The sequence below is a fragment of the Athene cunicularia genome (assembly GCF_003259725.1).
Source record: "Athene cunicularia isolate RWA chromosome 2 unlocalized genomic scaffold, athCun1 chr2_part1, whole genome shotgun sequence".
Lineage (NCBI taxonomy): Eukaryota > Metazoa > Chordata > Aves > Strigiformes > Strigidae > Athene > Athene cunicularia.
In genome coordinates, this window is record NW_020799095.1 from 4,572,333 (window position 1) to 4,584,164 (window position 11,832).

An 11,832-nucleotide genomic window follows, 5' to 3' on the forward strand; every position below is an offset into this window, starting at 1 on the left:
GGAAATTTAACAGCTCAGTAGAATAAAGAGGAAAAATACCTCTATATTGAAATACGTGCCACATAAAGCCAACATACAAGCAGAAGTTGCTTAGATTTGACTGGATGAAGAATACAGCATCAATGGAGGAATTAAGAAAAAGAAGTTACATGGCAAAAAGCAGGAAACTAGGAAAATTATATCAATGATTACCTGAAAATAAGCAAGGTTCAACCATATTTTCAAGTACGGAGGAAAAGGACATAGAAGCAAAACAAGTGCAACACTTTTAGCTGCATACCTATAGAGCAAGAGCTGTTTCAGAAATTGCATGTTACAAGCATTCAGAAGACTGTCATAGATTTAGTAACATACCCACAGCCAGCATCCACTTAACATCCAGTTAACACCAGGGTTACTCTGACCACAGGGATGGAGACAAAAGGGGATAATGTATAAGGGAGGCAATGACTCATCATAAGTTCCCAACCATCAGCCAAGCTCCTACTGTAAGGGAGAAGGTGCCAAGGGAAGCATATTTTAAGTAAAAAAGTTGACTGTGCTACCCACAGAGCTGGCAGATATGTGTTTGCAAGGTTACCTGTAACTAAGGTTCACAGAGAAGGAACATGGACAACCAAGAATTCTCGAAGAGCTGCAGTAGGGAGTATGAAATATTTTTCCAATGCTAACTGAGAAGAGTGACTTAAAAAAAGGAAAGAAAAAAAAAAGATAACCAGGACACAGTCTCACATCTGTAAAGGCACACTAATATAAGCAAGGCAAGGATAAGTAATCGTTCTTAAAGTGGCTGAGAGGTCAAGGAGAACAAGTATTAACATTGTTAATTATTGTTCAGCTAAAAAGAAAGGGAGCTTGCTGATAATTGTTTCAGTGGAGTGGAAAATAGAACAGAGAAGCTCCAAACAGTAACTGCAAACAGAAGAGTGAAAACATTTCAGTGTCAGTAGGAAGAAAATACAGGTAGGGTGTAGTGAAGAGCAAAAGCAGGATAAGAGGTGCTGAAACGACTAAGAGAGTGAGATGAAGCTGCTCAGGCAAACATAAAAGGGGTTAGAAGCTTTAGCAGGTGTGACAAACAGGGCACACAGAGTGACTGGCAGGGGAAAAAAGGAAAAGACATTGTCTTTTCCCCAAGAATATGCCAAAACCCATGTCCAACAAAAGAAGGAAAGGGTGAACTGCACATACACAAAATTATTTGAAATTGTAGGCAATGAACATTCAGGCATTAGTGTGGAGTTGTTCAGCGAGAAATAAATGAGTAATGGAAGAAACCACAAAAAAAGTAGTTTGATCCAAAGTCAACCCGGATTTCTCCAGAAAGCATTGTTCATTCAGAGAATGAAAAATACTGGCCTAAGAAAGAGGCAGGGAGACAAGGTCATAGAGATTTCTGTGGGTATCTACTTATCTGTTTATTTAGTTGTTTGGGGGTGGTGGTGCATTTTCTTTTTCACCCAAGTTGCATTGTGTGCATTTTTTAAAGAATTTATTTCTCTCTTAAAAAAAAACACCTAGATGAACTAGATTTTCATGCTGTTAGCTTTCATTACAAGAGTCTACAAAAGTTTCACCTTTTCATCTTTTATCATTGGTTCTGTCAATCTCAGTCTGCAGTGAAAACAACTACTTTTCTACCCGAGTACACACCCAGCACTTTCCCCCTCCCCATTCCACCCACCCAATATATTTCAATAACGCCAAGTAAGGTGACAACTGTCACATATTATAAAACATTCTACATGAGAATGTATCTAAAAGCACAATGTGATAGTTGTTATTTATAGAAGTTTTAATTTATTGCAATTTATTAGTTAACACCAGTGATTCAGAGTGTGACACTTTGCCTAATTCCATCTAATCGTAACAAAAATAAACCCTGTAGAGGACCTTACAAAAAGGGATTAATTCATTACTCCAACATTATAAAATCTTGGTAAAGATTTATAAATTGTAAATTTTAAGTATTTGTTCGTTTGCTTTTGTAAGTTATTAAAAAAATTTACTGCCACTAAATGCAAGTTGAAGACGACATCATTATATGTCGGTCCATACAGAAGTTTATTAAATCTAAGGTAACAGTGAGAAGCACTTCTTTACCTAAGTTAATAATAGCATTAAACCTTATATCCTGGTGTAATTTTAGAATGTCTTTTTCTTTGAAGACCATGAAACCATATGCTGCTAAAATAATTATTAAAAAAAGGAAAACAAATGGTCACATCTTTTAAATGGAAATCTGAGTCCCAGTGGCTCTGACAAAGAATACATGAATGATTTAATCTGAAAAATAATTCTGTAAAATAATAACTTGTGAGGTTTTGTATTAGTTTCAGGGTACCGCTGACTCTCCTCCAATGTTTTATTTACCAAAAAAGGGTGAACTTGATGGGATTCACAATTGAATGCACACATACATCTGAGCTCTGGAAAGTCCATGTTTGGCAGAGAAATAAGCTCTCTAACTATGCTTCATCTTGTCTTAAAATAGATATTCAAAACAGGTCAGCTGAGCCGCAACTGCCTATCACTCTCTACTGAATATAAAAAGAATCTCAGGCGAATGACTCTGGTATTGATGAATGCATGGTAGAAAAATCAAACATCAATCAAGAACAGGCAGCTCATAATATACCATCTGCTCCAAGTTGTTGAGAAAATTCCATTTTCTACTATAAAGATGCCTTTTGTCTCCCACTACAATTAGTATACCTTTCCCCATCAACAGGAGATGACAATACTACTTTAAACCCAAATTAGTATGCCAGTATCGAAGGCCAAAGACTGTGCTTTCTACCACACCTCTTGAATCCTTTTCACACAGTTCAACTGGGAGAAGCAAAAGCAAGCTAAACCCCATAAAGTTCCATGAAACCCTATGACACTACCATTCACCTGAGAGACTGAGACAGGACTGGCAGCACTATCCTTCCATCATGTAAATGGTCATATTTCAATTTTAAGAAGTCAAAAATAATTTTTAAAAAGCATTATGCCTTACCTACTGGAGAGACTTTTCCCTATGAGACATTAAACCCTGCCTTCTCTTGGGGGAGAACTTCCCAAATACTTCCAAGAAGCCAGCCAGCCAGCCCATACTCTAGCTGACTCTGAAGGTCTCAGCTCATGGAAGAAGTATGCTGGGCGGGGGGGCTCAGCACTCACAAGAAAACTTGTAAGCCCAGAATCAGACCAACCACTACCACGCTCCCAAGGCCCTGATCCCACAAGGTATTTAAATGCTTGCCCAACACCTGTTGTTTATTCCATTACCGTGGAACTCTCATGGTTTCTCCAGTGCAGCACATACCTTAAGACAAAATCGATAAGCAGATCAGCTCTTAGCTCAGACATTCAGGCACGCCACACTTCCACATAATGACACTTTGACCAGACAAAGGACCATAGGAAAAGAACAATAAAAAGAAGACTATCTGTACTTAACCTGGGAAAAAATCAGCTACAGCTTTTCATGACACTACAACTGTTCTATTTCTTAAGCTTCTAAAACCAGGCCAACTCAGCCTGTTACATCATGCAGATTAATCAGATGCTACAGTATTTACTAGGGTTAAACCTAGAGGATAAGGGTTACATAAAGGATTCAATCCAACTTAAAGTGGTCAGATCTTCCAAATAAATATGCACCTTTCCTCTTTGAACACCTGGCCAGAAATAATCAACTATACATAAGGGAAGTTCAAGCTTCTGAAACTGCATTCAGTTCTGAAATCTAGTACAGAGAAACAGATGGAGTCACATGTCACTCAAAAGACCATAAAAACCCATACAAATTTTGTCACACATATCTTTACTTTTCACATCCCCTCTGATATTGTTATCAAAGCACTATGAAATATCTTTGTATACTAAAAAAGTACAACATCCTCCTGGGCCTACACTTACTCCTTTCTGATCTTTGCGCTTCACTGTGATCTTGAACTTGCCTTGTTTAAGCCAAGCCCTCCAACCAGAATAAAATCCATATACAAGTACTGCTTTCCCAAAGGCTGCATGTTGTTTTAGAGGTTACCACTGAGTGCCATTAATGAGGAATCTCGTTTTCTCCACTCTGCAGAGAGTAGCTTTAGCCATTCTTTATCCTTCCTCATGTGTCTTCTATCAGAAGTCAGATGAAAACATACAGTGCTCTGATAAAGAAATACCCAAGCAAACATTAAAAAATTGCAAGAGGCCCCAAAGACAGTGTTCACCACCAGAGTTTGTAATTTTTCCAATTCAAAGTTACCTTGCTCACTTGTAAGAAGCTACAGTTTTAAATGTCTTTCACACACAAATAACCAGAGAGAAAACGTGTACTGCCTATTAACTACACATATTGCCACATATTGCCAATGCAGAAAAACCACACATATTTAAAACTCAAACCCATATAGAATCTTACAGTAAGTGTATTTAAATTCTGCTCAATTATTATACATATAGTTAGCATTTCAAATACTTCTCCCCTTGCCCAAAGACTGCTCATATAATGCATATGCTCCTCTGCCACTCCCTTTGAAAAAGAGAAAGCTATACAGCTGAGTCTCTTGTAGCATGCTCACAAGAGATGCTGAGGTGCAACAGAGATGTGGGCAACTCCGCTACACCATGGTACTGCCTTTTTCAAGGCATTTCATTTTAAAACCATTGAATAATGATGCTCCAGTCTTACAAGCTCCAAATTCTACAACACAAAACTAGAAAGAAATATTTACCATCTGTGCATTCTTCATAATACCAGTCCAGTTCATAATAATCTGCTTCAATAAATTTCTGCATAGTCAGTATCCTTCAGCAACATAGACGAGATTTCACTTCTCTGCTAAGGTCAAGTGAAATGCAGCCATGCCTTCCTGCCTTTGCAAAATACCATACTGCAAGGAAGCTCGCAGGAAGCTGAAAAAGAACTGCACATCTTCAGCGAGCCTGCAACTAAAATAAAAGGGGGTTGTGGAGGGTGTATTTGGAAAAAATAAAAATAAAATGAAAAATAGAAAAAGGATGCTGAAGGGAGAAGCAGATGCCCTGGCGGCTCCTCTAATAAAGAAGCTCTGCACAGGAGCCTTGGATGGGTGTTAACAAAATCATCCTATCAAAAGGCTGATGCGCTGACGTTGGGGACACACACCACCGCCTGGCTGTTTCTAACTCATTCCTTTCCTCCCTAGTCTCCCCATCTCTTTCAGTCTAACATGTTGCCATGGAGATGAGCTGGCTCCAGAAGCGATGCAGAGATGAGGAAAATGCATTTTGCTGTATCTGGCTTTGCAGACTAGAAGTACCCCTCCATACTGGAAACAAAAATCCTTGCTCAGAAAGATGATACAACTCTGCTGATTGCTCACTGAACAACAGCATCATGCCATTGCAATTCACTGGCTACATGCAGTACATTAATAATGAAAATCTAGTCCATTACTACTCTCCTCCATACAGCTTAATAAAAGCCTGCCTTCCCCATAGAAAATTAAACTACATTACTGCTTCTATTCTGGGCTGATAGAATAGAATCGTTATGCATCTTGTTATAGCAAAAGTGGCAAACAAAAAAATGAAAGAATCAGAAAAATCAGGAGAGCTATATATTTCCCCTTGCAATAAAGCTAATCTGCTTCCGCTTTTGCCCTCTCCATGAACCAGTGACCTTTTTTTTTTCCCCAAGCATCATAAGCTTCACAGCATCTAAGCTTCACAGTCAAAAACAAGGGGTTAGGACAAACTTTCACTACTCTATTCCTAAAAATGCTGATGGTTGTCACATGGAATAGCTTAATGTTTATGTTCAATGTTTTGAAAATGAAGGAAAATACTTTTGCAACACCCAATAAAATTGTGTTTAAGCTATTTGAAGATAACCTGTCTGAAAAACAGATGGCATTAAATCATCAAACACAGCAATTCAAAAAGCATGTCTGAATATGTGCAGGTACAGTCAGCAAAGGGATTGACATCCATTTTGTTCATAACCGCCACATATTCGTCAACCCCTTCTCCCCCTTTTGTAGGAAACTCTGTTTCTCTGTGACACCAGGAGAAGCATTGAGATAGATGAAGTTGCTACATACATTAGTAACACAAGGTAGGAGGCCATATTGGGTCTGACCAAGGAGGTGTCTGTCTAGCCAAAGACTCCCATCTACAAGAACAGCCATAAGTAGGTACGGGAGAACTAACCAATACTTCACTCAACTGTCCTCTCAACTTCCAGTTTTTTCCACTTCAGAGACAGCCCAAGACAGATATAGTTTCTACTTTTAGCAATTCTTGAAATTCTGTTCTTGAGCCCATGTACATTTTTAGCACGTCCAACATCCTCTTGCAAGGAGTTCCACACCATCTACTATGCATGATATAAGAAACTCTCACCTTTTGCTTTGCAACTCACTTTTACTAACTTAATTCGATGTTTCCAGCTCTGGAAATCTGAACACTCACTTTATCCCTCCTTTCCAATCACTCAGATTTTGCAGGTTTCTATTAAGCTCACCATCACTCATGTCTTTTCTAGGTTGTTACCACTTACTCTATTCCTTGACTGGTACCACTTTGCTTTACTGTAACAAATAGGTAAGTAATAGTCAAGCTATGCAGAGGAAAATACATCAGTTTCATAACAACATTAGTATTTCAGCTTTACTGGTGTAAAAAAATATCACTGCAGTAACTTTCATCTTGGGAACTGCCACATCACTTTTATATATTGATAGCTGAAGCACAGATTAACAAATCTGTTCATGCATCCACCACATGTTCGTCAGTGGCAATTGCCTGTGTTATTCAAGCAACTCCAAAGTTCCAGATCAGGGTCAAACTCAAATACACTTTTGTCTACAAGTACATTTCACCAGAAAAAAACATGTTCCTAAGTCTGCAAATAAAAAAAAAAAATCATCATCACCGTGTTCATCCTACAATACAGTAACCTCTTTGCCAATATGCACAAGATTCTCCTCTACTCAGCACTGGTGAGGCCATACCTGGTGTACTGTGTCCAGTTCTGGGTTCCCCAGTATAAGAGAGAGATGGACATACTGGAGAAAGTCCAGCAAATGGCCGCAAAGATGAAGGTACCAGAGCATCCCTCCTGCAAGGAGAGGGTGAGAGAGCTGGGACTGTGCAGTCTGGAGAAGGATCAAGGAGGATCTCATCACCATGTACAAATACCTGAAGGGAGGGCGCAGAGAGGATGAAGCCAGGCACTTTCCAGTGGCACCCAATGACAGGACCAGAGGTGACGGGCACAAACAAAAACCCAGGAAGCTGACAACATGAGAAATTTTTTATTTTCAATATGAGGGTGACTGAGCACTGACTGACACAGCTTGCTTTAGAGTGTCCTGCTTGAGCAGGAGGGTTGGACCAGATGACTTGCAGAAGTCACTTCCAACCTCAACCATTCTGTTATTCTGTGATTTTGTAGTTCAAGGGCCTCCACCCATTTACTTTGTTTAATTGCCACAGACTAAGATTCTTTGAATTTCTTTCATTATACAAAACACTTATTTTTAAGTTTCTAGATAGTAGGAACAAGGGTACATGGTTTCAGACCCCTGTGAACTTTGAAGATTCACAGAGACTGAAGTGCAAGAGCAAATACAATTCCCCCCTGCCCCTATGAGATGTTCTTTGCTGGGCAGCAAACTGCAGCCCATGTGTCTAAACAATTGGTTTTGTTCAGCTTTATTCTTAATGTCTCTGTCCATTCTCCTCCCTGAGCCAGCATAACCACCTGGGGCCAAGGCCTGTTCTCCTGCAGTCAGACTCCAGCTGAGGCAATCCAGTATTTGTTCACCAACAATAACTGAAGTACAACTGAGCTGGTATAATACCCAAGTAAAATAAGTCAACCTGCTCTAGGATGGAAGTACTGCCATTCTTGGCAGACTAACTCAAAAGAAAACAGCACAGCCTTAATCAAGGCACCACCACAGTTACTGGCACTCCCTCCCCATTTACAGGGTGCCAAAATGCAAAGTCAACAAGAATTGAACAGCTTGCACCTGAGCATTGGCTACCAGGATGAAGGCTGTTGTATTCAGCTCTGCCCCTCCATACCCACCACAGGCCAGAAAATATTCATGCCCTATTAGCTTCTAGCCTTACACAGATAAAAACCACAAAAATCATTCTTATTTTCCCACAGAGGGGACAGAAGCTATCCCAGCCATTGCTTTTACATCAAGCTAACCTTAGCCCTCTTGAAACGAAAAGGCACACTGAGATAATAAGGGTCTGAAAAACAAGACTTACTTGCATCTTGACAGAGATCGTGTTATTTTTGTTATGCCCAATACTCATGTGAAAGCAATACAGTAAAGTGTACATGAACTTCAGGCTAGTAAATCACAAAGGATTATATAAATGCCACGAAAAGCCTTTGGACATGCAAAGGTCATACAGTTATCTTTTTAAAAAAATGCTGTATTTTGAATAGTACAAGCATTTTTGCCAAATACGATCATTCTGCCCTAATACTGTGCCATCTTGACCAGGGACTCCAGCCCTAGCTCAGTCTTGCAGAATTTCAGTTATGCATACTCACAAGGCAAGAACTGCACATGCTATTAAATGCAATTAAGGCTACACTATTAAAATACAGTCAGAGAAAAATAAAGGTTCCTATGGCAACATTAACTCAATTGCTCTGCATACAAGCTATTTGTTCCACTTGTATTATTTTTGTCCAAAAGGTAGTTTCAGCCTGGTAATACTATTAAACAAACATTTAAAATATAAAGAATGAACACCGGCTAGCAGCTTAAATTGCTGCAAGGACTCTCTCCTTTTTATTTCATGACATTTTAAACAAAGGAAGTCTTCAACATGCTAGAATTGTCTTCTCATTGTCCTCCCCCCCTGCACACACACCCCCTTTCAATGAGACAGGATAAAAATAGGTTGGGGGGGGTGGGGGGTGTTGGGCTTTTTAATTTATTGGTATTTTTCTATCAATCTGACTGAAACATACTGGTGTAATCCAGAAAGGCATTATTTTTCTGTGAAGAAAATCAACTTGTGTGGTCAAATGATTACAGAACTCCTCAAGAGACTTGGAAAAATGGTTAAGTGTATGATCTTCCCACCAAGAAAACAGAAACCCTGGACAGACAGAATACTATATATCCAGGGACCCACATGAAGGCATCCCTTCAATTATATGAGAAATTGTAGCTCTATACAGTGGGAGCTGGAAAGGTTGTCATGTTGAACATTAAAGTCTGACCAGGCCAACAAAGCAGTTGTATGCTTGCAGAACCTACTTTCAACCTCTGCAGCCCTATTTTTCCTTCCTACAGCTCTATATCAGATTCATCTTACATAAACAGTACATTTTTCTGGTGGATTGCTTCTACAAACACTGAACTTCTGAGTACTCAAATCTCCACATTACACTACATTTGGCTTGGGCATTACTGTGTTACTTGCTTAAAATTTCATACAAAACTTGAAGTTGTGAAAGATTTTGGGTAATAGATTTGTGATTATAAGGGAATTGCTTTTTCCTGTTCCAAAGCTAAATGCAGTTATATACATTCCCTTCCAGCTGCTAGATTTTGTTCTATTTTTCTATGTTTAATTTTAAAGAAAACAAAAAACTCACTTTTATTTGTTCTCCACAGAACAAAATATAGAGACTGATAAAGAATTCCAATAGCCAATTCCCATTAGCTAGACTGAGCACTCCTTAAGTCTGCAATTACAAAGGGGTTTTATTAAGCAGGAAAGCTGGCTGGAAAAGCTCACAAGCCCTCTCCTCCTTCCTTTTTGCTGGAATAAATCGATGCCATAGGTCAACATTGAACTGTTCTGCCTAAATTAGCCAGGTCATAAAAACCACACAAACCCTTCTCCTTGTTTGAAGAGAATTTTTGACAAAGATAATTTCAATTACACTACTTATAAACATGGCCTCTCAAGAAAGTTGTAGCAGCACACTCAAGAATGCAGTGAACCATGTTGCTAGGGTGCAAAGCAGCAGCAAGTCATGTCTGCTGGCAAATGAAGTACTCAAAGAATGTCATTACAGAGTATGTCACTATAAATCATGCATATTCCCATGCTTAGTCATTCTCAGCTTTCTTTTCCAAATCTTTTCCAACTCCAGGAGGATCCTTTGAAACTGAACACTGGAGCTGGATAGAGTATTTCCATGGCAGCTGCCATAGTGTATTACCTCTCATTTGATTAACTCTGGGTCACATTTCTTCTCTTGGCTACAGCATCACATCAGGATGTTCAGATAATTAAACACCATATCCTTTCATTATTTTCTACAGTTGCCACCACTCAGGATAAAGTTGCCCATCCCAGTAACACTGTCTGGTGCCCTTTTTTCAGAGTAGCATCTGTACGATCCACCACTATGCAATACATATTGTTAATAGTCAGGCGTTGCTACAATACTTACTTTGCAAACTGACATCTTTTAACTGACTTTAAAAAAAAAACTTAAAGATCATTAAAAATGAAATCAAATATATTTAAAAGCCTAATTGATTTTCAAGGACAGGCTGGCATACTGTTATTTCTACACGGGGATCTCATTTACTGAAGAGTTACTGGTGTTTCAACTTCTAAATCAACAGTTAACAGGAGTCATCCTGTGACTGGACATTTAGTAAGAGCAAACAACTGTAACTTAGGTCACAGATCTCTTCCAGTGTAGTCATTTCACTTCTCAAGACACACTGTGGCCTGCTTAACTTAAAAAATGTGGACCCAGAGCAGTGAAAACATTGTATCAGCAGTTTTCAGAATCCGTATTTAGAAAAATGAGATCCTGTCTATGTCTCTCATCCTCCCTGGTGCTGCACAACCTACTGAGTTCCTCTCAACTCCTCCACTTGGTGATGGCTCTTCAACAGCAGCACACTTCCTGCACAGAAGGTGGCCATCTCCCCCCACCTCTGGGGAGAGGCCCTAGGCACTTCCCACAGACTGGGCCTTGCAGGGCCGCATCTACCATCTGAAGCTCTGGGTTGAAATCTCGGCTCTAGTAGGAACAGGTGCTCCAAACCCTGTGACACATCGCCGTCACATCTGAAGGTTTAGGCTGTTCTGAATGCAGCTGAGGACCCCTTCTTTGAACCTTTCCACACAAACTGCTGCATCAGTTGGCTGTCCTCTGGGAGCTGTGCTCCAGACCTGCCTGTTCCATAGGGCTCTCCCAAGCAACAGCTAAAAACCCTTAATCATCAGCAGCTTCAATGAAGGCTCCAAGCACCCTTGGATCGAGGGCAGCTGACAGCTTCTCAGAGGCCACCAGAGCTTCCTCCGGCCCATATCCCTGTGGCTCTCCTTACCTGGCAGCAGCAGGCACCCTCAAGTTTCTCAGAGGGTTCCCAGGATGACCCTGGGCCCTGTCCCCATCAGCTGCCAAGGCAGAACCCAGACTCTTGGGGCAAACTGCTGTGTCCGTTCACTGCCTCTGGTAGCTGTGCTCAGTGAGCCGTGCTCTAGGCCTGGCTCTTACAAAGAGCTCTCCCTAGTCACCAGCTAAAAGTGTGCTTGACTTTCCCTAATCTGAGGACAGGGAGATGGAATGTCACTTTGTTGTATCATACATTGGTGCAGCACATTTTAGACTGGCTTAAAGGCACTGTGCCTCAAGAGTTTAATGAGACTGGTGAGATGACATCTGATTTATTTGATCATGCTGTAAGGTTAGATCAGTATTTTGTTAATTTGGTAAGGACTGGCTTGGTCTTTCATCTGAAGCATACGAAGAAAATAACGATAAAAATGTGCTTTGGAGTTTCAAAATATAAAAGAACAGATGCAGCCCTAATACACTATTCAGCCCCCCCCCCCCCCCAGCCAACTGCT

At 40.1% G+C, this 11,832-nt stretch overlaps 1 protein-coding gene across 9 annotated transcripts in view; it reads right to left on the minus strand.

Moving 5' to 3' along the window:
- TRAK1 (trafficking kinesin protein 1) overlaps positions 1 to 11,832 on the minus strand; it is a 110,798-nt gene that overhangs the window by 52,477 nt on the left and 46,489 nt on the right. The window contains exon 1 of one of the 9 annotated variants that reach the window (XM_026841577.1): positions 4,722 to 5,079. The exons of 2 other annotated variants lie outside the window; for them this stretch is intronic. In XM_026841577.1, coding sequence (XP_026697378.1) covers positions 4,722 to 4,785 — 64 coding nt within the window. In that variant the 5' untranslated portion in view covers positions 4,786 to 5,079. Of the gene's footprint in view, positions 1 to 580; positions 601 to 3,004; positions 3,026 to 3,313; positions 3,496 to 4,721; positions 5,080 to 11,832 lie in introns of those variants that run through there. 6 more of the 9 variants (XM_026841584.1, XM_026841581.1, XM_026841578.1 and 3 more) reach the window with 6 other exon arrangements.